Source organism: Rhipicephalus microplus, chromosome X (genome assembly GCF_043290135.1).
Source record: "Rhipicephalus microplus isolate Deutch F79 chromosome X, USDA_Rmic, whole genome shotgun sequence".
NCBI lineage: Eukaryota > Metazoa > Arthropoda > Arachnida > Ixodida > Ixodidae > Rhipicephalus > Rhipicephalus microplus.
Window position 1 is genome coordinate 160,555,398 of NC_134710.1, and position 27,917 is coordinate 160,583,314.

A 27,917-nucleotide genomic window follows, 5' to 3' on the forward strand; every position below is an offset into this window, starting at 1 on the left:
GTGTACTCAGATTTGGGTGCACGTTAAAGAACCGCAGGTGGTCTAAATTTCCGGAGCCCTCCACTACAGTCTCTCTCATAATCATATGGTGGTTTTGGGACGTTAAACCCACATATCTATCAACTATGTTCCCATTACCACTAAAATTGATCCGTGACATTGCTCAGCCTCGTGCTTGGTAGGTGCTTTGAACTTGGTTGCAATGCACATAAGTTCACCAAGTTCTTGCCATAAAGGTAAGCGAGTATAACAAGCATAAACAAAACAAGTTGAATGGGATATGCGTTAAAATTTTCAGTTTCAATGGATTATTTTGCTGCGTTCTCCACGTAGTGGTCCCACTCCTGCACCAAAGTGCGCTAAGTCAAGTTTGGCGCAATTTCCGTTGATATTATCAGAATGGCACAGTAAAGTCCGATTTGGAAGCGTCCATCACCGACGATATCCCTGCCGGCGCGTCAAAACATGTGCGCCTTTTTCTCGGAGCCACCAAAGTCGCAATAACGTACCTAGATTTATTCCGCTGAATAAGCAGCAGTCGTGCGTGCATTTTAAATAATCCACGATGCTACATTTGGTGCTGACTCAAATTTCGTTGTACAAATTTGCTTAATGGCGAAACGCGCTCTCTGCAGGGACTCATGACGTCTAGTTCAATTGGTAGCGTGAAACTGTGGCAGCGATTCATCGGCGGACGTCGTTCGTTGCAGGAACTAATGACTTCACGCCTGCCGCCAGAATATCTATCACGTCTAATTCTGCACATCGTGACCTAATTTTCTGTGCTTCGCATCCACAGAAGAACACATGCACGATGGGAACGCTTTGACACTTTTACTCTGTAATTTATTCCTGGATATTCATTCAAAAAAGCGTTTTCGAACGCCTCCTGCAGCACATCCACGTTTGTAATCGCTATTCCAGTAAAAGCCTCCAAAAGACCGTGCCCTCGAACTCCATATTGCTAGCGTCCGGATACAAAATTTCCGCGTGCTTTTTCTAAATGTATTACCTCATTTACGAAAGCATGCGTCCTGGTCGGAGCAGCTGCAACTCGGTTTTAATACGCGCACCTTTCAGTAGTGGGGCCATCGCTGGCCGCTCTGGTGTCAGAAAGGCTACTGTGAAGCGGCTACGCCATGTTACACGTACACCCATCGCTTTCCAAGGTCACTGGTGTATAATTAAAAAAAATTGAACATCACAGCATTGCATTCATTGCTTTTAGGGGCGAAACTCCTTATGACGCGGCTTGTACGTCCCTCGTTGTAGTGCGTAACCACCGATGGCACATACGCAAAAGAGCGGTCTTAAGAATGTCCGCTGGATGCCGGCACTCGTATATGATGAATGCATCATGAAAAAATGTGAGATGGCTGTACTTTTGAGTGTTCACTAGATAGACGGATGGACAAACGGACATACAGATGAACGCACGGACAGACAGACAGAGGAGCGGATGGACAGACAGACGAACGAACGGGCAGATAGAAGAACGGATGGATGCATGGACGGACAGAAGCAAAAACGAATGGACGGACAGAAGCATGGACAGACTGACAAACTCTTCGCCCCACCAATCACAATTCACTCCGTGGACATGCTGTGATTTTTTTTAAGAGGTGAGAGTGTCGAAGGCTGCGTCACTCGAAGGGCGCATGCAGTCACTGACGCGCGCTAGATCTCGAGGTATAATAAGACTGCTTGTAAACTTTCTGTGCTACTAACCTCTGCTTCCTGTTTCGGATGATTGACAGCACGAAAACCGCTACGGCAAATAGAGTGATATCACTCCAGTTGCCGCTGGCTAAAGAACGCTGGCTAAAGGGACATGATGTCACGTCCCTTTAGCCAGCGTTCTTTTGACTTACGTGATATGAGGTACAAAAGATACGATTTGTTACTATCACATTAAGCTCTTAGCAATGAATGCGATACCAATAAGTTGTATTTTTATACCAAATGATAAGGCTTCACGTCATCCGCGAGGTACACTAGCGACAAGGTTGCTATTTCGGAGGTACGCGCACTCCCCACACGCGCAGAAAACTTTCTGCCCGCGTGGTGTTCGATATCTGTAGTGACTTGTATGACTGGAGACCCCCCAGAACACTTCTTGCACGCTGAAGCATGTACAGATAGAATCAGACTTTTCTAGAGCACCCAACCAGCTGTTCCAGACGTACTTTTTTTTGGAAGTATGTAAAGAGAGACGCCGTGATGATACCAAACATAGTCATACTGCGTGTTAAGCCTTTGTGCTATAATGTAAGCATCAATGGAAGCCTGTAGCAACGTGAAGCTGCGGCCAACAACACTGTCGACAGGACCATAGTTCCGCTGCTCTAGATAAGTGTGAATTTATGACCGGCGAATGGCGCCTATGAATGGACCTCCAAAATGACGCGAATATGGTGTGGCTGCCTTGCGATCAAGGCTCAGTGCACGCCCCTATATGGCCGCTCCAGAAAACGAAGCACTTTTGCCCAGGCACTTTACGTTGAGAGTACAACGTAGAAAAGTATACCAGCTGTCTTTAATGCCTGCCGAAATGGCGATCGAGCACGCCAGTGATCACACCCTTAAAGTCAATGTTCATATAACAAAGCCCCCTCTCCCCTCCGCGGTCCTAATTCATTCCTGCTCCTTGAAAATGGGCGGCGCTTACCTCTCTGCTTGAGAAACAATCGATAACAGGTCTGACACGCAGGGTGGTGTTATGGCATCCGTCCTCCACGCAAAGGAGATACATCGACTCTTTTATTTCTGCTTTAGCCGCATTCGTCGCCCCCGCTCACGCGCTTTCACCCGCATGCAAAACATGATGCGCGAGAGGGTGTTATTTACTTGGACAGTACTCAAAACTTGACGGTGAAAGCCAGTGGCGTAGCTGGGGGGACAACGACATCGGTAACAATTTTTTTCGCCATGCACTACTACCGCGCAAAATGACCATTTGCCTGCCTGCCCCCCGTTAAAAAATGAAAAATATTTTTTCCTACGCCCCTGGCGACGGCACAATTAAGCTGAGAATATCGATACAATTGCTATCCCAATAAAAACAAAATGGCTCTCTTCTTCAAGTTGTTTTAGGCGAATGCATAAGGTGCCCCTTGAGTTTTTTTTTTTTTTTTTTTTTTTGCACTGCTTTCTAGAGGACACTATAGGGGGTTTTTGATGTATAGACAGAACATCCTAGCCATTGAAGACACCGCTGCAAAGGAAAAATGAAGCTTGTTAAATCGTTCAGTTTCAGCACAGAGAGACAAGTTCTAGAGGAGGTTGGCTTTATGAGACTAGCTAAATGACATCATATTACGCCCAGCAATATAATCAGTTGTGAAGAAAAAGAACCTATTTGTTTTATTCTTGAATTCATGAGTCTCTAGCGTTTGTCTACTGAATCTGTTGATAATCACATGGGTGCATTCAGAATGCTATTTCATGAAGTACTATTTTATTCAACCAGTATTCTGTTTATTTGCTACGAAAATATTTAGTCACTGAACAAGTTTTTCCCGAGTGCTCAACAGCGTGATGCCATCATTTTCGCATCACCAACTGAAACAGGGAGTGATGCTTGGATGATTGGTTCCATAAGATTTGCAATGAATCAAAATATTTTAAGCTCTTTACAAGAGCCCCAAAATAATTATAGATGTCTTTGAATGTAAATGCAACTTGCTTTTCTTCCGGGATGTTCAGCTTCTCCAGATTGCTCCAAAATGGAAAATTTTGCTGCTCCAAAGTGCTCGGAAATGAAAAAATTTTGCGGCTCCAAAGTGCTCTAAAATGCAAATTTTGCTGCTTAGAAAATTGCTCCAAATCAGCAGACCTCGGTGGCATCATTGGTAATGCAGTTTAGGCAATGGTAATGATATTCTGGGGTTCTTGTACAGCTTGTCAAATTTCTTGCATGGAGATGTTCCCATGCAAGAAATCTTTGCACAAGTGCAGAAGGCAGGGGTATGCCATATCGGCCTTCTGCACGAGTGCAAGAAGCACCGATGCCAGTGGACATATTGTCTGTCCAATGATCTAATCATTGGGTGCCATGCATTTTTAACTCTAAAAAGTGATTGGGCTCCAAGATGCTATTAATGCTGAGCACGTATATTGAATTTCAGCATTTGAGAGGATGAAATGGGGCAGCTGCCATTGGAATGTGCAGCAGAGCATAGCTATTCGTTAGCACATACTGTGCAGCAGAGTTTGTAGAATAGTTTTTTTTTTTTATCAAAAGCAAGGTGAGCTAAATGATGCTAGCCGGAATATTGACCCACCAAATGGGGTGCACAGCACTTTAGGTGACTGGCTTGTCATCCTTTTATAGGTCTCCAAAGAAGGACAGGAAGGGGGAGATGGAAGCTTGCGGCAAAAAAATCCGTAAACAAGAGTTGTGTCGAGCCGACGTCTTGACACAACCCCTGTTTGCGGATTTTTTTTATTGCAAGCTTCCATCTTCCCCTTCCATTTTTTGGTGATCTATGAATGGATGACAAGCTGTTCTGTTCTGTTCTAGCCTTGAGGAAGGCAAGTCCGCTTGTAGGAATGTCGGCTCGACACAACCCATCTTTATGAACTTTTCATCCTTAGATCTCGTAGCATGATCATGCTTAATAAAATTAAGTGTTCAGTGCAGGCCTAAGGCAAGGCTAGCAATGCTCAAAACAAAGTGAAAAAAGTATGCTAACAATGTTTAAAATAATGTTAACAAATCAAAATAATGTGTTCAGCATGCCTCAAAAAATGTTCATTTTTTATACAAGCCAATTGACTCATTTAGCAAATTATGGAAATATGTATGGTATGTCAATACGATAAGGCAGTAGTGCAGCACTCGTCCTTTCCAGTGACAGTGCACTCCTCACATGACAGGCCATGACGAGGCATGACAACCACACAGTAAATTTGTTTAGGTGCCTTCACTGGCAAAAGGTCAAGGACTGGAAAAAGAGTGGTATACCGTACTTGTGTACCATATTTCCATAACTTCCTACTTTAAAGACCCTAATGTAGCCCCTTGCACAGTTCACCACATACAACATATGGTTCACATCCACAAGTAAAGTCCACACTGCCAGTTTTTCGTCACTTTGCCACTATGTGTATCGCCAAAAGCACAGCTTGCGTGGATCATTCTTGTGCTAAAGGTTCATTAAGCACAGCCTGGACAGAAATCGAAGTGAGAGAGAATGTTTATTTATGGTTCATTTGAACAAGTATAAAATAAAGTCACTGGGTGCACATAACTGACAAATAGTGCTTAATTGCACTTCGATCCCGAGGTGTCCTAATGGGGGATTAGGATGTGACAAATGCAACATGGGAAAACAAACTGTTCAGCTCAAAGCTCTCCCCACGCTGCATAAGGAAGCAAACTCAATGACTGCAAATTGGCCAAGACATGCCAGTTTACTCCTTGAAATACTGCAAAAGTAAATGCTACCACTACCCCAAGTGCCTAGGTGGCTCTAACCTTGGCAAAAATTTTATTTACAAACTGCAACACTTTTGTTTTGTTCATAAAAATTGACTACTTCTATTAAGGAAGTGGCACAATATGACCAGAACATAAGGAACAGACATGCAAGCAAAGTCTTCCAACATTAATAAATGAAAAAATGCAAGGGCCTAGCTCTTAGGAAGCCCATTGTTGGTTACAGCTGTATATGAATGCTGACTCGTGGGAAAGCTTTTAAGGTGGCTTTGCAATAGTTCTCATGTGGCAAAAGCTGGTGGGTATGGTTGATTGCTGATGTACTCGATAAGTGCGCTAAAGCTTTGAATTGGCTTTTTGAGCACACTGATCCTTGATGTAACCTAAAACTTGCCATGTATATACATAATTTAAATAATCATTTGTAAAGGTGTTCTGTCGTTTTTATTTCTCGCATCTTGCAACAGCTCCACATAGTAGGTCAGCTATAAGTTTTCACATATGCAGGTGTGGAACACGATATCGTACTGTAATGCTGCCTCAATGGTAGCAGTTGCTAAGAACAGCCAGCCATGATAGTACTTGTAACTCAGCAGCTTCTGTTTGAGCGAGGCCACGAGCCATCAAACGAACTCTTAGTATATACATCCGAAGCATGTGAACTTGCTAATGCAGTTTTACTGCAAATTATGTATCAGTTGCCAGATAGGTAAAGAAATGAAAATGGTCTTTTTGTCTTGCTACAGTAGTGCTCATGCAAAAAGATCAAAATTTGAGTAAATCCTTGGCATCCAAGGTTGCTTGCAACTATTTCCTGCTTCCAAAATCTTGTCGGCATTCTCGCTTTGCCTTGTGTTCCCATACTGCCATGCCTGGACAACTCCAGAGTAGAAGTGTTCTATCACACGATTCCGTTGTCATCTGAGGCACTGTGCTACACCCGACGTTGAAGCATGCCAACCAATATCGGGACATGATGCCAATGCAGCAAGTTCAATTGGAGAATTGAACTTGCTGAATTACAGGAAAAGTACGATTCCCTTATTTCATTTCTGTTACAAGTAACATGCTGTGCCCTCTTATGTTTTGTTCATAGTATAACTTTGTACTTTTGCATTTTGGAGCTGAACCGGGTAGAAATTATATTCAGTTAGCTTCTTAAAGTGCCTATTTCTGTTTTTAGATAGATAATATGACAGTCTTAAAAATACAACAAAAAGAAAATAACAGAGCTAAAACATGAGGCAATTTTTAGTGCAAAGTAGCACAAGGTAGGGAAGGGAAGACAAAACATGTGCACTACAGAGGTAAGCTTGCAATAAAATGAGTGCAGTAAAGACAGCATAAAAGAGCAGAAAATCTGGAAACACTGTTTCACAAAGAAAAAGAGCTGCTTTCAGTTTTTTTTATTGTTAAGGTTTCATCTGCTAATTTGTAGTTTGTATTATTTTGTGGCATCACTCTTTATGGTGTGAGTCGGCACCACTATATATACTCCCATGGAGAGCTGAGACCTAAATATTATTGAAACAGATTAAAACTGAATTTTGGTGTTGCTTAAAACACCTATCACTATTTTACACATGGAGCCAAGATGGAGTGCCATCACATTGAACTCTTAATGATCACTAGGAAAGCCAACGCAACTTCTCTAATGCCAATGCAGTGTTAGTTTCAGCACTTGTTTGTGTAGAGTACAGTTGGGATTATCCTTGCTCAATGTTGACAGTATTGTTAAAACAATAGTTGGCCCTGTTTTTGGCAAACATGTCACCGTTGTATGGCATTGTTATCTAAAGGGAACACAAGTTTCATTCCGAATATACTGCATTGTTGTACTGACATTAATGGTCGTTGCAAGCATGCCTTATTGGTAATCACTTTCCTTGTCTTGTGCTCTTATGTCTTATTCATGTAAGTCAAAGAGCACCGTAGTAACATAGCACCATCTTCTCCTAGGTAGACGCTATTTATATTTCAGCATTTATGTACGTAATGCATTTGATGCACATCACTCTTTTCAAACACTGTTATTAATAAAGGGGAACATTCATGTGAGCATTAGTGCTATTTTATAGTTATATTATTACACAATAAGGTGCCAAAATTATGGGCTGGGCTAAACGATATTTTGCTTACAACAATAAATAAAGACATGGGAGACCTTTACAGAAATGTGCAAATTGTGCAAACAATAATTGTGTAAACAATTAAAAAATTGTGCAAACAATAACTAAAGACATGGCAGACCTTTGCACTTGTGCAAATTAGCATACATAGATACTGAGTGTACAAGTGCGTAAACTGAGTCACACAATCTACAAAGAAATTTGTGGTCTGGTGTTTGTCTAATAAAGGCTGGAATATTATTGTCAGGGTTTATGTTGTTTTGCACTACCAACTTTCCTTACTAAGGTCCTGGATCATTGAATCTCTTGCAAAGCTGCCCGTCTGGCTGACATGGGAAAGTTGTATGCCCGACACGCATTTAGCATTGCCAGTTCTTTGTTGTAAATGTGCCAGCTGCCTTTTAGTACTTTCAGATGCAGTAAGTATTTCAACAGATTTTTGTTTTGTCTGAGTAAACAGTGTATTCTGTCGTAGCATAGCTTTCAGTGCTTACTTCCACATGGCAACAACACCAAGTTGTGAGGCTCTCATTGGATTGCTTTCACATAACTGTAAATTGCACAGGCTCAGTTTTGTGATGCTAGCTGATGAAGAGCAAAAGCTTGTGCTGTGTCACCTGGCAATGCCTTAAGTTCAGTTTCGTGGGCAAATACCTGCCACAGCTGCTCGAGCTCTCTCTCCAGCTTCCTGAAAAAGAGGGACAGGTGGAATTTCAATAAGCTTGAAGAATATCCAGGACATGTCGCTATAGAATACCATGTACACAATCAAGCTGCTCAGTTATAATTAGACCTGTGCGCCCGTACCAAAATTGCTGGCGGCGGCGCACCAGTGTTTCAACCACCGGCGGCGGCGTGTCAACAATGGCGTGGGGTCCATCGGATCGGCAGTGGCGCGGGGAGGGGAAGGGAAGGAGGGGGGGCTTGAATTACGATTTAAGAGTTGGTGAGGATAGCAACTTATTCCTTAAATATTAAAAAAAAGATCTGTTTGCCGGAAAGGGCGATGCAGTTGAAGTGACAGCAGCCTGTCTTAATGTTATTTATTTACAAATACTGCTGTTTCAGTTTTCGAGACATAGCAGGTTTAAATACAAATGTTCAGCACTTCCATTAGTATATGTGAAATGAAATGGCCATTTCTTAATTGAAAAGGTCATGACTACGGTATTTTCGCAGTTACTAGGCAATCTCCATGTTTTGCTCCTATTACAAAATGAAGAAAAAAAAAAGTAATTAGCACATTCTGATCTTGAGTATTAAAGATAATTTTACAGATAACACGGTCGTCTGCATACATTTCAAGTTTAATTTGGGTGTGACTGATTATCTCGGCTACGTCATTTATATAAATAATAAACAAAAGCAGCCCAAGCACTGAGCCTCGAGGCACCCCTGATGTGATCTGTATGTCACATGTCTTCGCATGGTTGAACCTACAAAATCTTGAGCGCGATTGCAAGTAATCAGCTATCCAATCAACCAGCTCTTTGTCGCAAACAAAATTTGTGAAGAACCTTAAAGTTTGGCATGACAAACCATGTCAAAATCCTCAGAATAGTCTATAAATATGGCATAAATCAGTCCTCGGTCGTTAAGGAAAGCAACAATGTCGTGTGTAAATTCAAGCAGCTGTGTAGCCAGCACAAAAGACGTGCTGCGATCGGAAAAATCTGTTGTATGCCTTTAGGTATTCTACATAGTATTTGTTGATTATATACTCCAAAAGTGTGGAGCTCGTATAGAAAGCGTAGATCTTTGCCTATAATATTGCCCACAGTTGGGGAACCATTGCAAAGATTTTCTTTTTTAAATTTTATGGTAAAAAATAAATAGCACACCATACTGAGTACTACTTTAAAAATATATTTGGCATCTCGTCTGGGCCAAAGTGTTTCGTAACTTCAAAAATGCTATTAGGTTATGCACTTCACGGGAGCTCAATTCCAGATTATAAAGAGCAGGTAGTTTGCTGCACATGGAAAATGAAGGAGTGATGCCATTATTCGTAGAAAAAGAAACAGATTTGAAGTAATTGTTAAAGGTATTTGCTATAGTTTCAGGATTTAAAGAGGATTCACCATCAAGAATAAATGATGAGGGCATAGACAATCCAGAACTAATTGACCTTAAGAACCTGGATGGATTTTTTTCATAAGTGTAGCGAAGGCATTGCTAAAGTAGTAGTTCTTAGCAGGGTTGCCACTGGCAGCTACTTTCTGCCAAATTGGCAAATTATAGAGGCTCGTGGCACCCTGAAATTACGAATAGCGACATGGCGAATTTTTGGCGATTTTCGGTTTAAGTCTCGATTGAGTTATGCATTCTATACACAGTGTCTTCGAAACGAATGGGCAACAATACCTTTTCCATTTTTTTATAGTTTTAGACCCCCCAGTAGAAGGTGCACTTTACGCCCAATTCAGTATGTACGTCCTGTTTGTTAATTCACCTATATGCTTGAGGCACTGACGTCGTGAGTCTGCCAGCAACCTCCCAGCAAAATTTACATCAACAGAGTGCTTCACGTGCTGCGAAGCGGTGGTACAAGGTTTCTAGGGTCTTTAATAGTTTTAAGCTTCTTTAAAGTTTTTCTTCTCAAGTGGCTGTTGACGGTTAGGCTATGTTTTCCAACCACAGCTCGAACTGTCAATAGCTTGTCAACTTCTTCACTACAGTAGTACTCCCTGATTTGGTATGTAGAGTGTACATTTGTCAACAAGCTTTTCGGGCTCTTCAAGACATCAATTTCCTTGAGCAGCCTACAGAAACTGCATTGAGGCATTGCTCCAGCTACACAGTCCTTTCAAATTTATTTCTGTTATATTGTAAATAAGTTACTCGATCATCAGACACATGATTCCACTGCAATGAGATTGTCTAAAACCGCAGGAAAACTACGCACGTCATCCCTCTCTTGTAGCGACTGTTTCGCCCTGTATTCGATACAACTGAAACCATCACAAACTTTTGTTAGGCGCTAACCTTCAGGGACGCTTCTGGTGCATCCACGCCATAGAGTTTCCTAAATATACACTAGAGGGAACTCTGGCACTAGTGTCTATGAGAGCTGCAACGCATGGCACTTCAGTGAGCATGGGAACCATGAGCAGTACATGTATTTGCCTAGTCTTCGTACTTCACATTTCTTCTGGCTTCACGTGGCTTGAAGCTGCTTTCTCACGAAACAACAATCGGCAAATGTTCGGCAGTTACACTTCACCACCTTCACCTTTTAAAATGACCATTTAAAATCAGCTCACGAAGCTCCAAACGGTTTGTTCTTTCATTAGAAACAAAACCAAAACACAGCAATAAACAAAACCACAAGTGCGATTCGCCGCCCGCAAGCACCAACACTACGCAAATCCATGCCACTCCCAAAATTGCCATGGTCGCTGAACGATCGCAGTGCCAGAGTCCCCTCTAGTTAATTTTAGGAAACTCTATGATCCATGCTCTTTCTCAGTGCTCCTATGGTGAAGTGGGTGATGGGACTCCAAGGCTCAATCCAAGCCCAGTGAGCCCTCCCATGAGAAATTGGGCAATTCGACTTCGATTGAAACACGTCCGTATAATTTAGAGGTTATGGATGTTACTGTACTACTAGGAGCTATAAATAATTAGCAATATTTATTACTGTAGGCCCGCAACATATGTTGAGTCGTAAATTTGAAGCAAAAAAATGCCAACTTTTGGTGATTTTTCGCTCGTCGTTTGGGGAATTTCACTGAAAAAAAATCAGTGGCAACCCTGGTTCTTAGCCTCTCGATTTTAGCTTCTATTTACTTTTGAATGCATCAACTCAAGAAGCATTATCATTACACTTCGAATGACGATTCTTACGGAAGCACTTTACGCGACGAGTGAAATAGATTACTATATGTTTATGGTAGCATGGGTGTATTGGGTTCTATTTAATATATTTTTGTGGCACATACTTTGATAGGCGTCATCACAAAAATTAAAAAGGTCTGCATCTAAATTGCAAAATTTGCTACAACATACAAATTCTTCAAAAGGTGAGGTTAACGTGCCCAGTACGGAAGTGTCATCAACTTTAAGAAAGTTCAAAAAAGTTTTGATCTGAGGCCTTTGTAAAGAACACGCTAAGTTTGAGGCGACTTCAACAGTATTATGGTCAGAGAACCCTTCAACGACTTCACATTTTACACCTTGCGATAGGAGCTCACAGCCCCATAACGAACTTAAACTGCAGTTAACTCTTTGTCATCTGATCTCGCGAAACGGTAAAACACCAGTGTATGGGAATACGGCTGTTCTGGGACAAGAAGCAGGGTTCGTACAGGGATATCAGAGTGTGCAGAAGAACAAACGAGCCGCTCGCTGATGCCTGCTGAAATAGGTAATGCGCTAGTGTGGGCTAGCACTCGCGACCACGCCCTTGGGCCTATATTCAAAGTTCACAGTTTCGGATTGAGCCACACAGCCTCCTACCTGAGTATCCCTTTATACTACTTTGTCCAGCAAAAGACAGACAGCACTTCCTTTCTGGTTGAGGAGCAATTGACGGTAATGCATTGCACGCGGAGTGATGTTATCGCATGCGCCTTCTGTGCAACGGAGATGGGTAGCTTATTTCATCTATGCTTCAGCAGTGTTTCCCGCTATAGCACTCACGAGATTTTATCCGTGGGACCAGCATACAGTGTGCGTACAAAAGTACTAATTTATTTGGACTTTATATTACCAACATGACAGGGATGATGAAAGCCTGTAGAGAGTGTCCATATAATACTTCTCGCAATCAAAAAATATACAAGAACCGTCGAAGCAGGCTGGGCTTTGCTATGAAAAACTGCATTCTTTTCGCAGTAAAGAATTTGTCCGTTAGGAGAATGAATAATTCGGAGCCTTTTCTTTTGGTTTCGCTCTGCACTACACTGTCTTTACTACAATTCTTACAGGCTCTTCGACATTCGTCTTTATAAAGCATGCAGTTAATGTGAGCGATAAGCGTTGAACCTATCACAGTTTCAAATTTCTCGACTACACTCTTCTTATTTCCACTTGTGCAATCGAAAACACAAAATGCAGCGAAATCAAAAGTTCATCGCGCATGATGATCCTTGGTGATATGAGGAAGAACAGGGGTGGCGGGTGGCGAATGCATGGTAAAGCAGGGTAGAAAACAATATACAACTGATATTTCTCGTATATGAACTATTTCAGAGTGTGTGCCCTAATCATGTCACATGAATCACTGTTTGGGCGTCCCGAATGATGCCAAAAGACCGAGAAATGCTAAGAGAGAACAACACGCTCGACTGTGTATCTTCACAAGCTGTTTTAGAGTCCTTATTTAGACAGGACCTGCTTACACGGAAACTATAAAGAAGTCAAGACACTTCAAATGCCGCTCTCAAAATTTTTAAAGCTGCATAAAAGAAAGTGAAGTGATGTATTTTATGCCCAGATTCCCCACTTGGGTAAAAATAAGACAAATAGTGTCACGCTGCAAATTATTGTGTGGTGGCAGCGTGGTCTCTCTCGGAACTTCGGCGGCGTGAACGGCGTGAGCAAAAATGGGCGGTGCACAGCTCTAATTATAATTGTGTTTGTTTCCTTACTTTCAAATGACAATCACAGTAAAATGCATGCACTCAGCAAGTCCTGTAAGACGGAAAAGCCTCTATAGTTCAGCTGTCGATTTTGTGTGTGATAGAATCAACCCTGCGTAAAAAGTGTGCAGCGTGTGCACAGCACAACTGAAGATGAGCAAGCCACCTTGTGGTGCATGTTCTACAAAGTGGAGCTCTGCTTCTAAGCTCTGCTAAATTGGAATACAATGCAATGAAGTGTCTAGGATAAACTATTGGGCCATGCTGTACAGCTATTGACCGCTGACATAAAGCTGCACACAGACATGGACAATGTTCTCATGAATAAAATATTACCACAAAAACAAATTTCTGCTGGTGAAAGCCCAGGTTGTGGCTGAATGCTAGCAAGTGCACAATTACTGGCACTGACCTGTCAGTTATATTTATTCTGAAACTAGAGAACAGGTTCTAGATGTTCAATCCCACCTTTAAAAAGTAGAAAAAAAAAAGATTGTGTAGCTTTTGTCTTGTGAAGCAATACGAGGACATAACATGCAGACAGATGTCTTGACAATTTGGCTAGAAAAGTTTCTATTGGTCAGTTTCGATTTTGCAATTACAATATGTACCCTATAATAAAAAGTTTCAAATTCTATATTTTCAATTCTTAAATGGCAGTTGTCACTGAAACAACTCATGCATTGTACTATAATGCACCATTTGGCTAGTTGCTTTGTACTATTGGAACACATAAGCTTTATTTGCTAGCTGCTTAAAGGCTGTTCACAAAAATTTAGCAAGATATACATGCTAATGTACTTTTTCTTTGTTAGTGCCTTCATGACCTTATTATCTGGAGGGCAGCTATCAGGCCAGGCAAAGACAATGAAAGTTCTTTAAGTGTATGTGGCACGCTATCACCTGCATTTATTTCTGCATAGAATCTTGCATGTTTTAGATTAAGGATTTTTCTCATGAATGAAAATAAGAAGACAGTAGACTTGCTGAGCTATGCTTCAGATACCTTTACAGACTGCCTTACTTGGTAAAAATTAGCTTTAATTATCATTGACAATGAATCACATTGTCCAGATGACAGATGAACTTGCTTGAGTTAATTATTGTGTGCCTTTGAAAAGTATGCACTCCAATTTTAATCTTGCTGTGTGTCACATATCAAGCAGAACACTTTTGTGAGGAAGCTAAGTAATGTACTACTCTTTAATTAGCAAGCATAATGGCTAACTCTTGGAGAAGGAGAGTGGAGTTGTTGCCTCAAGAGTGACGGTCTGGTTTTTCTAGCCTGAAAAAAATGCTCAATCCACAACAGTTATCATGAATGTCAACCACAAAAGCAGTTTTTTTTTCTCCCTCACCCCAACAAAGTCAGTCTTATTCCAAAATTTCATTCTTTCACTTCAACTTTGAATGCACATCCAGCTACGGCACTTGCAGGCATGCTAACTTGACATGCAGCACAACCAAACAAAACTGAGTTACCCTTTTTTTCCCCTCTGTGCCAGCATAACACAAGTACTATAATTAAGTTACATTCTCCTGCCCATTCTGCATATGGCCACATAAGATAACAGTGTCACAATATAAAATACGTTTTCGGAATGTGGCCAGCAGGTACAGAAAGCGCACATTCTGAAGCAAGTGTTTGCGTGCCTGCAAAGGTGCAATGTAGATTACATTGCTACCAGAGGTGCCCTTGTATTAAAGTGTTCACAGCTTTCTGGTACTGGTGTCAGTGACCACTACAAAGAGAGTTTGCATTTGGTGCTAATACAGAAGTGGGGAAAATACCCTGCAAACTGCTTCCAATGATGGTAAACAGGATGATGTGAGAACTACCATGAGTGGATGATGTGTCTGAGCAGAGCTTTACTGTTTTTGTAACACCTGCAACAAAGGCACATTATGGAGGCATGATTCACTGGCTAAAGGCAAAGTTATGTGTGGTGGTTAACACCTGAGACCATGACTGGGTCATTGGTGAAGCTCAAACAAGCAGACAGAGTTTTATTTTGTATAAAATAAAATTGGCCCAAAAGGTAATGCTGCACCATGCAAAAACAGTAAAGCATAAATAACTTTATGCTCATCAATAAATATTGCAACATTTACTCAAATTAATAGCTGAAAATCTATTGTTCCTTGAAGCTGACCACTGTACAATACAATTAGTGTGGGTTTCAAAGACAATTTTAAATTTGTAGATCTGGATAAGTTGCTTTAACTCTCTGTTATTTGAGCCTACTTGAACAAAAATATTAAGCCACTCTTAATGTAACTCATACTGAAAAATTATGCTGAAGGAGGCAGCATTTCTCTGCATAGACAGTTAACTCAGCAGTGATATAAAACTGTTACATTATTTATTATGAGATAAGCCCGCTTGTGAAAACATTGGCTCCAGCGACACCTCTATTCCAAGGATTTTTCATCGCCTAAAAATTTCATTTTTCCCTGAACTTCTACCTTATTTGTTTATTATGCATGTCATTGGCATGTGGGCCTTAGAAACAAAATGAAACATTTGTTTCTAGACAAAAAATTTTATATTCTTGGTAAATTTTACTACTGCTAATGTGACCCTCAGTCTTTTCATGTATTATATATTTCACTCTGCTGAATTGCATTGTTCAGCCGGCATTAGAATGCAATCAATCAAACCTCTGTCAACATGTTCATTTTGAAACTGGCTACTTTGTTTAGTTGATGTTGTATTGTAACACAGAATGTGGTCACTTTTGTTCTATTCCAGTCTATACCAATATTTTGTTCTATAACCAGTCAATTTGCCTGACCTTGATTTCCCTATATTAAATATATTATAAAACATCCTAATGCCTTATTTATAACTAGTATTTCTCTCTATCAAGTTTTATAATTTTGAAAGCACTTTATTTTCTATGCTCAACTGAACATAAGGTAAATTGTATTTTTTTCGCATTATACAATCAGTTGCAGTGTTAAAAAATGTTAAAAATATATTCACTACGTTAACAAACCCCTGACCCCCTTAGTGATAATAAAAAAAACTCACACAAGAGAATCAAAATGATCAATAACAAAAAAAAAGTTTCCAATGCAAGTTCATGATTTAGGCCTGTGTCAAATAATTAAAACTAAAGACACCATAAAGAAACACTATTAACATAATATATAGTGATGAAGCATTTTTTGAAAACTCTACATTACTTAATCATTAGCAGAGGACATGAAGGTCAAGGTTTCATTGTTGAGTTCCATGTGAAAAAAACCTAATACTAGAATGTCATGATGCCGCATTTCTCGAGTTATATATATATATATATATATATATATATATATATATATATATATATATATATATATATATATATACTGTAGAATGGATAGGGTGCAATTATTAGCAGTGCCTGCAAAAAGACGAGAAAGAGGACTGTGGTTCGTGCTCGTGATAGCTCCGAATCGCTGAGCGCTTGACCTGTGTTTTTTTTTTTAATAAATGCGTCGCGGACTCAACGCTCAACGCGTACTACCAAGTGGTGGAGAGTGCTGGTCCTCTTTTTCACCCTGGAACTTCGTAGCCGGACTCTACCTCTGCCGTACATCATGCCTGACGACGTTGCAGCACAGCCAAATGCTGCCACACCCCCTGCTCTCCGCTGCCCCGGTATTCCGAGGAAGCACGACCTAGTTCTATTCAATGGCACTGATGAACAGGACATCGAGGACTGGCTCGCTTCGTTTGAAAAAGTGAGTGTCAACAACCGGTGGGACGATAACGACAAACTCGGTCGCATCCAATTCTACCTGAGGGGTGTCGCGGAGCTTTGGTTGAACGACCACGAGGCTGAGATTACCACCTGGGCCTCTTTCAAAGCGACCTTCGCAGATATATTCGGCCGACCGGCAGTGCGCAAGCTTTGCGCGAAGCAGAATTTGCGTGATCGTGCCCAGTTGGCAGGAGAAAGTTTCACGTCTTACATTGAGGACGTCGTAGGCCTCTGCCGGCGCTTCAATCCGGCCATGTCCGAAGCCGACAAAGTCAAGCATATCATGAAGGGCATCGAAGATGATGCGTTCCACATGCTTGTGGCGAAAACTCCTCGAACCGTCACAGACATCATTCAGCACTGCCAGAGCTACGACGAGTTGCGAAAGCAGCGCATTTCCACGTGACGTTACAGTTTCGACACCACCAGCATGTTAGCACTGACCGTTGGCGTGATCTCTCCAGATCCGGTAGTATTGACGTGCCAAATACAACAGTTCATCCGCGAGGAGGTTGCCTGCCAACTGTCTATTGCTCCCTTTCTCCCTAGTAATAGTCATGAACTCCCCTCGTCACTGTGCCAAACCAGTGAGGAGCAAGTATCCGAAGCTCTTCCGCATACGCACCAGCCACCACCTGTATCAGCGCCGTTGATCTGTGCCGACGTCGCGAGAAGGCCTTCACATGCAGTGCCATACAGCACAGGCCCTTCTCAACGCCCACATGTTTTCTATGCACCGCAGGCGCCGACAAGCCCGCAAGTTCCGCTTTATCGACGTCCTGCCACCCTTCCCAATAATCCTTGGCGCACACTGGACAACCGACCAATATGCTATTACTGTGGTCTACCCGGGCATGTCGAGCGTTTCTGCCGCCGCCGCGTTCCTCGTCCAACTGCCGTTGAAGCCAATTACAGCTACGACCATACAGAGCCGCAACAGCCAATGCCCTCCCACGCTCCTTCAAACACGTCATCGTCGAACCTCCGCACCTCCAACTCGTCTCGATCACCCTCTCTGCGCCGGCGCTCGCTATCGCCAATGCATCGACACACCACGCCCGTCCACACGGACAACTGAACACCGCAGTTCCCGAGGCAAGAACTGCGCCACTGTCTAAATCTACAAGCCCTCGTTCCTAACCTGCAAACGAAATCCCAATCTTCATTGAAGGTGTTGCCGTGTCTGCCTTAGTCAATACTGGAGCTGCTGTGTCCGTGTTGAGCGAAGCAAAGTGCCGCAAGTTGAAAAAGATTACGACTCCGCTCTGGTGTTTCGTTCCGTACGGCGACTGCACATCACATACAACCTTCCGTCACGTGCACAGCTCGTCTAATCATTCAGGACGTTTTGTATGTGGTTGAATTCGTCGTCTTTCCGCACTGCTCGCATGACGTTATATTGGGCTGGGATTTTCTTTCCATGCATCATGCCGTTGTCGATTGTACCCGTGCCGAGCTTGAATTATCAGCAATCTCAGACATCGCTCCTGCCAAGTCATCTTTTTCTCGTGTCATCATCGCCGAGGACACGGACATCCCACCTATTTCGTCTGCTATTGAGCCAATCTCCTGCGACTATGCTTTCTCTACCGCCTTGTTTATGCCGTCAGCGAAATTCACTTCCCATAAGCACTTTCTTGTCCCATTTGCTCTTATCACGATCGAAAACTCCTCCGCAACCATTTATGTCACGAACCTGCTTTCGGTCCCAACCACTATGTTCCGCGCAGAATGTATAGGGCAACTTGAGGACATTGATTCAGTCTGCCCTAACTCACTACCTGGTCGCACGGTAAGCCTCCATGTCGTGAGCGTTAATCTCGATACCACGGCCAACACATCTAGCCCAGATGCCTTCCTTCCATCCATTGCTTCGGACCTTCCCAGCGTTCAGCGGATGCAACTCTTGAAGCTTCTCGGCCGCTTTCGGATGTCTTTTGATTACAAGCAACCCAGTTTGGGCAGAACAACTTCGATCGCTCATTATATAGACACCGGCAGCCATGCACCCCTGTGCCAGCGTCCATACCGCGTCTCTCAAGCTGAACGTCTGGTTATTGAAGACCAGGTGACTGACATGCTTAGTCGGGGAGTCACACAGTTGTCCCACAGTTCTTGGGCATCCCCGGTGATGCTCCTAAAAAAAAAAGGACGGTAGCATCCGCTTCTGTGTTGATTATAGGCGCCTTAACAAGGTCACGCACAAAGATGTCTATCCGCTCCCCAGAATTGATGACACGCTCGACTGTTTGCAAGGAGCGAAGTTCTTTTCTTCTCTGGATCTTCGGTCGGGTACTGGCAGGTACCTATGGATGAAGCCGATTGCCCCAAAACTGCATTCGTAACTCCTGACAGCTTGTACGAGTTCAACGTGATGCCGTTCGGCCTTTGCAATGCCCTGGCCCCATTCGAGCGTCTTATGGACAACATACTTCGAGGTCTCAAGTGGCATACGTGCCTTTGCTATCTGGACGACGTCGTGGTTTTTTCAAAAGACTTTGATACCCATCTCCAGCGCCTCGCAAGTGTCCTGGAATGCCTCACACAGGCTGTGCTACAACTAAATTTGAAGAAATGTCACTTCACCGCACGGAAGCTCGCAATCTTAGGGCACATTGACAGCAAGGACGGCGTTCTACCAGACCCAGACAAGCTCCGCGCCATCACCGAGTTTCCTAAGCCGTCGACAGTCAAAGAACTCCGGAGCTTTATAGGGCTATGCTCGTATTTTCGATGATTTATTGATAATTTTGCATCTATAATGATCCCTTTAACACGTCTACTTGCTGACAGCAAAGGTATCTCGGCATGGTCGTCCACCTGTGTCGACGCATTTGCGAAATTACGTCATCTTCTGACATCGCCGCCGATTCTCCGTCACTTCGACCCAGACGCCCCTACCGAAATCCACACGGACGCTAGTGGAGTCGGCCTTGGCGGTATCCATGCGCAGCGAAAGTCTGGCTTAGATGAGCACAACGTGGTTTCTTACGCGAGTCGCACTCTGACCAACGCTGAAGAAAATTATTCGGTCACGGAGAAAGAATGTCTAGCCATCGTTTGGGCAATTGCTAAATTTAGACCTTACATACATGGTCGGACATTTGATGTCGTGACTGACCATCACGCCCTCTGCTCGTTGTCGTCTCTAAAAGACCCATCTGGTCGCCTAGCCCGTTGGGCATTACGACTCCAAAACTACGACATCCGCGTCGTCTACAGGTCACGGCGCAGACATTCAGACGCCGACACTCTCTCTCAATCTCCGCTTCCCCATGACTGTGCAAATGCGCCTGTTTCTACCTACAATTCTGCCTCCCTCACACACGCTGACATGCCATCCGAGCAGCGTCAAGACCCTTGGATAGTGTCTTTAATGGAGTTCCAATCGAAGCCATCACCGAGTACCGCCAGTCGCTCGCTGCGGCGCACAGCTCGCCGTTTCCCCATGCGCAATGGGCTACTTTACCGCCGCAATTACCTCAGTGAAGGTCGCAAGTGGTTGTTGGTGGTTCCTCGCCATCTACGTGCTGATATTTGCATCTCGTTCCATGCGGACCCCCAATGCGGCCACACTGGTGTAATAAAGACGTATGCACGCCTCCCGCTGCGGTACTACTGGGGTGGAATGTACCGATTCGACCGCCAATACGTGCGTTCATGCTCAAAATGTCAACGCCGGAAGAGTTCACTGCATGCCGTCACTGGACCGCTCCAGCCGTTGCCCTGCCCATCCGGACCTTTCGATCGCATCGGAATTGACTTATACGGCCCACTTCCATACACACCTGACAGGAATCGCTGGGTGATTGTCGCTATTGATCGTTTGACACGGTATGCTGAGACTGCCGCGCTGCCAGAGGCTACATCACGTGAAGTCGGCTTATTTATTCTTCACAAACTTGTTCTTCGCCATGGCGCTCCCCGCGAGTTACTCAGTGACCGCGGACGCACGTTCCTCTAAGAAGCCGTACAAGACCTCCTGCATGAATGCAATGTTGTTCATCGAAGGACCAGTGCATACCACCCCCAAACCAATGGCATGACCACACAAACTGGGACCGCATACTACCATTTGTGACCTATGCGTACAACAGCGCCACTCAGTCCACGACTGGATTTTCTTCCTTCTTTCTTCTATATGGCCGTGAACCCTCCTCATTTATGGATACCATTCTGTTGTATCGCCCGGATACTTCAGAGTCTGCAACTCTCTCAGAAGTCGCCACTTATGAGGAAGAATGCAGGCAGCTAGCACGTTCGTTAACTACACAAGACCAAGCACACCAAAAGGACTGCCATGACGCCAACCTGCATCCCCAGTCATATTCGCCTAGAACATTGGTGTGGTTTCGCGTTGCCTCCTCAGCTCCAGGCCTTTCTTCAATGCTGCTGCCTAAGTATGAAGGCCCCTACCGCATCCTGCGTCAAGCATCCCCGGTAAACTATATTGTCGAGCTTGTACAATCATCCACAGACCACGGCCGTCGCGGCCGTGAGACTGTTCACGTTGACCGACTGAAGCCGCACTATGACCCACCAGTCGTACCTGTGTCTTAGGTCGCCAAGATGGCTCCTTTTCCGAGAGGGAGTGATTTGTAGAATGGATAGGGTGCAATTAGCAGTGCTTGCAAAAAGACGAGGAACAGTACCGTGGTTCGTGCTCGTGATAGCTCCGATTCGGATCGCTGAGCGCTTGACCTGTGTTCGTTTTTTCAATAAACGCGTCCCAGACTCAACGCTCAACGCGTACTACCAATATATATGTGTATATATATATATTTTTTTTGAGCCACAATGACTATTGTGAACATTTCTCATTTCTAAGACTTGTCATTTTAAACACTGTAGGGTGCCCACATGTAGGGTTTTCAAATAGCCCTGCCAGAATAGCAGGCTGGTTGCCAGTCCATATCCAAGACAGCTGCCAATGACTGTTTCTTGGTCTTAATACCACAATTCTTAATTTTCTGAGGCATTTTATAAGCGTAAGTTCAACAACTATGATGATATATATTTATTGTCGATCACCAATACTTCTTCACTATTAGTCAGCACCTTTTTAAGATCCTTTCACAAATAGAAATTATTGGAATAGAGCATGTTATTGTGTGCCTCTCTATACATAAAATCTAATGTTTTTGTGGCATATGTATGGTACACGTTTTAATGTTCCTTTATGACTACAATGTCACTGACCTGTTGGATTCAGACGCAAAGAGCATTTTTACGGACGAAGTATGTGCAGCTGCTTTTTAGTGCAACATATTTAGGGCAATAACTAAAACCTCAATTACTTTCAGTACATGCGTCATTCTCATTACGGGCATTTTGTTACTTCATTTAGACTAAGGTTAGCTCAGTGTTGTGCTTTTATGTACCTGTTTCTCTCAAGCTATGTTACATTAAATGGCACTGCATGCCAAAGACTTAACATGGTGTCTATTGCTCAATGTTACCTTAATCTCTAGTAACCACCCTCTCCTCTTCCCAAAGGGCTGGCCTTGTATTAGTGAAAAAGTGGCAGCCCTAAAATACTGGCTCCTTTGGAAGAATGCAATGTCACTTATTTTTATTCATTAAGAATTGATTAGGCTCCACCAGATGTGGGCAAAATCTACACTGCCATGGTTAAGTGGAGTATGAACTGTGATCAGAATTTGCATTTCATATTTCTGCCAAAGAACTGATGCCTTGCACAGGATGCATCACATTTTGTGACTTGTGCCAAGCTTTAAGAAAGAGGTGCTGTACTGCTGATGATCTTTAGGCAAGTGGAGCAATTTTTTTTTGCAAGGTGCCTAATTAGAAATAGTTGTGCCAACATTTATTAAGCATTTATTTTGGAGTGGAAAACGCTAACTGCATCCAATACATAGACATAGCAAAGAGGAGTCTTTGGCAAAAACATGTGGTAACCTCTGCTTCAGCTACCTACTTCTGTGCATCATAAAGAAAGCTAGAAAAATAAGTAAAGCTTAAATATTGACAAGGATAGTGTCTTAACCCATTAACTTGACACTTCCTTTACTCAAGAAAAACCCCACTCTGAGATGTTTTACAAATAAAAATGCTAACTTTTTTAAGTCTGCCATGCAAGTAATAGTAATAACATATAACATCATGTTATGCTCTTTTTTGGTTCAGATGCTGATCTTAAAGTACAAAACATTGGAAAGCCATGCAGCATGTAGGGCAACATCACTTTCGGTAGCAATTAATTTTTTTTATGCTACGCATGCTGCAAAATTTTACTGTGTCTCAGAGCTCTTCACAAAATCCATGTTTGGAAGCTGGTTGTACATGAAAATCTAACTCCTTACAGAGATATCCACACAATTTTTCACACCAGCAGTCTCATTTGCGTTTTTTTATTTTTTTTTAGTGAGAGAGTGGGTAACACACCTTCTGCCTGAGTAAAAATGTCATTTGAACTGCATTTCTCAATGCAGCAAAATGTTTGAGTGTCTGAAGACCTGCCCCCATTGGTTAACCACTGGGGAGCATGTTGATTACCAGGAAGAAGTTACAGGGTTAACCAGGTCATAAAGTGAGACAGTCTGAGCAAAAACTCACAGTATACACAGTTCTTCATGTACCACAATAATTATGGCTCACCTTTTTTCTCTATGAACACTTTCTAGCTCTTGCTGCTTCTGCTCCACCTTTGTGTGCAGGTGAGAGATCTGCTGTTCATATTCTTCCTGAAGGTTTCCCTCTACTTCCCGCCTGCAACAAAGTGAAAACAAGTTGTGCAGTGTAAATTTATTTTTGTACATATATGAAAAAACATTGTCACACAGTGTCGCAAACTGCAACTGCAACTGCTACTAAAGCCTGTCTATAATGTTTATCAGCCAAAGAGCAACAGTGGATGCCTGAGGATATAATATATACCCTCAATTACCAAGCGAATTGACTATAGAACTAAATTTGAGTGGTCGTTATCACCTCAAGTTATCACCAAGATCACTGGAAGGGTCCCGACTCGAAACGCTGTAGAACTGAAGAGAAGGAGGAAAACAAAGGTCTGGCAGTGAACTACACAAAAATGTGGAGAGCTACCGGGCATGCACATCCACAAAGGCATACAGTGGCGGCATTTCCTGCGTGTCCGGCATGCTGAGTTTCAGTAGCTGTCAAATCGAGGCCTTCGATTTCAGTTATTGATATCTCCAGTTCTTTTGCGATTCCTAAAATGAAGCGTGCCATGAATCATAATATCCTACTACTTTTCCATATAAACAGCAGCCCTCAAGTTAATAATTTTCCCAAATGATTACGAGTTTTTGTTTATGAACCATTTTAATGTAATGTTGGGTGAGGCAAAGAATTTCTGCCTTGACATAGAGTTTATGTGCAAAGATGACGGCTGCCCGTCTGTCACAGAATTTTTACCAAAAATATGTATTGCATTAAAAAAAAGCTGTATCATGATTCCTCACACTCACTTCTATACCATTGTTATCCATAATCAGGTTGACCCAACAAACGGGTGGAGTGTCACTTCAACCACAAAATGAATGGCGTAAACTCATTACCTTATCTTTGCCCACATTTTTTTATTGGCATTTTTTTTAATCATGCCAAAAGAATAATTTTGTGTACAATTACATAAGTACGGCCCTTTTATTTTTAGACCATTTGGGATTGTTTGATTGTCAGTACTCTAATTACAATAAACTGAGCAAACTGTAAATGATTAAGCTGATGAAGAAAGGAGAAGGCAACACCTTTACAAACTGTGAAGACAAATAAGTCATTAGCCGGCGTATTCAAAATAGCACACTCAAACAATAGCTGGTGCAGCAAAACCAAGAGAGAATTTAGAAAAGAGCAGTTGCTTTAATTTCAGTTTATCATTCATTAAAAATACAAAGGTTCATAGTAATATGCAGATGAGGGTTTTAGATCATAGTCTGCAGCTTATTATGTTCCAAGTACAGTTGCATGCGGTTATCACATGATACGAAAATATGTTCAACATGTTTTACATTCATTAAAAGTATACTATATATTTGTTACAAAAAACATTCAGATCAATGCTTTTTTGGGTACACCAATTTATTACAACCATTGGCACCTCCACATCGTGATTCAGTAGAAATATATTATATATATATATATATATATATATATATATATATATATATATATATATATATAGCAAGCTTTGACTTCAAAAGCTCACCTAAGCTTTGCTTTGTACTTCTCATCCTCTGTTTGGTCCTGCATGCTCTAGTTAAAAAAAGAAGCACATTTTTTTTTTCTTTTTCTTCAGCGCTGCAGAGCAAGTAACACGACAACACAGAATTACTCATCAAATGTGATACAAGAGTTTCACTTGAGTCACATATTTTTTGAAGTTATACGTGTCGCTTCTCATTTGTACAGTCAGGTCTTTTGAAATTTATAAAATGGGGATCTCACATCAACAGTGGTATGGAAGATTATCAAGTCATCAGCCACAGTGATAAAGACAGGGAACAGTGCACCAATAGAAACAATGTCAATTATTTCAAGCAGAGCAGTAAGCACAGAGGAGTACCATGTCAATGCTTTACAGTTTTATCCCACAGTATATTTTATTCCTTGACATCACTGTGCACTATTTGTTATGCTTGCTGCTCAAAGTTTCATGAAGTATCGAAACTGTGGTTGTTGTTTCATACTTATGGCAAAAGATTTCCCAGCTCAACAAAAAGAAGTGAAGCTGCTTGAGTAGCTGAATAACAAGGTCGCATGGTAAAGCAGCATCTATGTGTGTTCCAAAAGCTGCCATCTTGCTCTCCATTTCCAAAATTATTCAAGCTTTGTGATTGTGCAGTAAAGGGCAGCATGAAACTTTTAAATTGCTGTAAAAAGAGCAACCAAACCAGGTCATATTTCTACCCTTCTGAGATTTCAAATGAGACCTCTTTTTTTTTTTTGTGATGAAATAAGCTGGCCAACACAAAGAAACTGACTAGTCAGATTTTATGTTCTTAAATAAGAGATTTTTTCTTAGAGCACCTATTGATGAAAAAAAAAATGCTGTTATAAAGAGGAAAAGAATAGTAACACCACTTTCACGTACCTTGAGATATTTGTTCAACTGATCTATGTCCACATTATGCTGTCCAAGGAGCTCCAACATACGTTGGCATTCTTTCTCCTTTTCCTCATTCTACAACATACAAAAAGAAGACGATCATAGAAGATACATATACTAGTTATAGACATTTATGCAAGATCACAAATTGTAGGGCCTCTCAGCCACCTGTATCTGAATTACATGCCCTGTCTTGCTCATCACATTACGTTTGTGCAGTGGTGACTTCTTCAGGAGCTTAACAAAGTAATCCAAGAAAAAAAAAACCTTTCCAATACACATTACACCACTACAGAAGGCAAAAAAGAAGTGATTCACTTTTATGTGAATCACATTTCTATTTTTCTTAATTTTCGTCAAGCAGTAAGCATACTTTTAACTCACCTTTATTTCTAAGCTGTCGCGCTCAGAAACTACTTGGTGAGCCTGGGGATGAAAAAGTAAAAAATATTAAGAAATCACAAGCAAATTTTTAGCAGACAAATAAATAAATAAAGGACTCCACAAGCAGAAAAAAAGAGTGCCAGAATAACAGAGCTTTGAAATAAATAAAGCATGTAGCAAGCCAGGCAGCCTTCATTATTAAGTTTGAAATTTAAGAATACACCTGCTACCAGCCTTTGTGGGAGTACAAGTAGCAAGGGCCAATCTTTTGATTACTGTCATCATAATAAGCTCTGCACAGTTGGTAAAGTCGGCTGATAATGCTTATTGTTATACAGCTACCGAAAAAAGCAGAAAAAAAAAGCACTGCAATATGAGCCAACACTGTCCTTTAATTACAGCAAGCTCTTTAGTATTAGTAAGCTTAAATTGACCTGCAGATGATGCATCCGGGTTACTATATGTTGTAAACGGCAGTCATACAAAATGTCGATATAGTTTGACAACAGTTTTATTTATGGTATAATAAAATCCGTAAAAAGAAAAAACTGAGTAAATTGAATGATAGTTTGGAATTGGTTGACTTTGTATTTGGAAAAAAAAAATCTAGCAAAGCCTAGTTCACTGAATCGCCATCAACCATGCTCTATACCATGGGGCAACTGTTTTCACCTATTTATGCTTAACATTACCTAACCATGTAAAGAATTAGGCACATATTTCTTGGCCAACAAAACTCCAGATAATTGGAACACATTTTTGTGGTCACTTGAGGTTAAAATCTAGCCTGAATTCACAGACAGGGTGCAAAGACAACAACATGACACATGACTGTTTAATATTATATATCATGTTGTCTCCGTCATGTTTTCTAAATTGAGGGTGTATATTGAATGGACGAGCTGCAAAACCTTCAAAGATAGCTTTCCTGCACTAAAAAATTCATGCACAATGTTGGTGTGTCTCTTCCTTGCTACAGTTGTTCCATGCAGTGTAGTGTTTTGCATGTTTTAGAAATGCGGAGGCGCTGGTTTGGACATGACCACGCTGGAAGGAAGACGTGACGTACGCTCACATTTGTGTGCACTGCATCTGCCTTCTAGTCCAAATACGTCCACATGAAACTATACACCGCATGTAAGAATACTATCAGAAAGTGCGGAATGCACCACCCCTGTACACGAACGTTTGCTATGCAGGTTAGTTGCATTGCAGTTTTTTCTATTTCATCCATAGCATCAACGCAATGTTGTATGGGAGAACTATTGCAGTTGAAATATCAACACGTATGGAATCATTATAGGGTGCGTACAGATCCTTGAAAACTCTTGAATTTGGAAAATGCACTTTCAAGACCCTTGAAAATTCAGGAATTTTTATTGCGATAGTTTCTCAACCTTGAAAATACTCGAATTTTTTGAGAAGTGCACTCTTAATTGGCATTGCGGCTGTCATAATGTGGTAGATCAGCATCGAACTGACAAACTCCGCATTTCAGACACAATAATTTGGTGTGAGTGCATAGAGTTCCATTTTGCATAA

The 27,917-nt window shown here is 41.9% G+C and overlaps 1 protein-coding gene across 5 annotated transcripts in view; it reads right to left on the reverse strand.

The window, feature by feature from the left end:
- Window positions 1–7,390: 7,390 nt before the first annotated feature.
- Window positions 7,391–27,917, reverse strand: part of LOC119176913 (uncharacterized) — a 57,351-nt gene continuing 36,824 nt past the window's right edge. Inside the window, exons 12-17 of one of the 5 annotated variants that reach the window (XM_075878091.1) lie at window positions 26,376–26,417; window positions 25,977–26,066; window positions 25,092–25,138; window positions 23,519–23,629; window positions 14,943–15,038; window positions 8,120–8,257 (exon numbers count right to left, since the gene is read on the reverse strand). In XM_075878091.1, the coding sequence (XP_075734206.1) occupies window positions 14,987–15,038; window positions 23,519–23,629; window positions 25,092–25,138; window positions 25,977–26,066; window positions 26,376–26,417 (342 nt within the window). In that variant the 3' untranslated portion in view covers window positions 8,120–8,257; window positions 14,943–14,986. Of the gene's footprint in view, window positions 8,258–14,942; window positions 15,039–23,518; window positions 23,630–25,091; window positions 25,184–25,976; window positions 26,067–26,375; window positions 26,418–27,917 lie in introns of those variants that run through there. The other 4 variants (XM_075878090.1, XR_012887074.1, XR_012887073.1 and 1 more) reach the window with 4 other exon arrangements.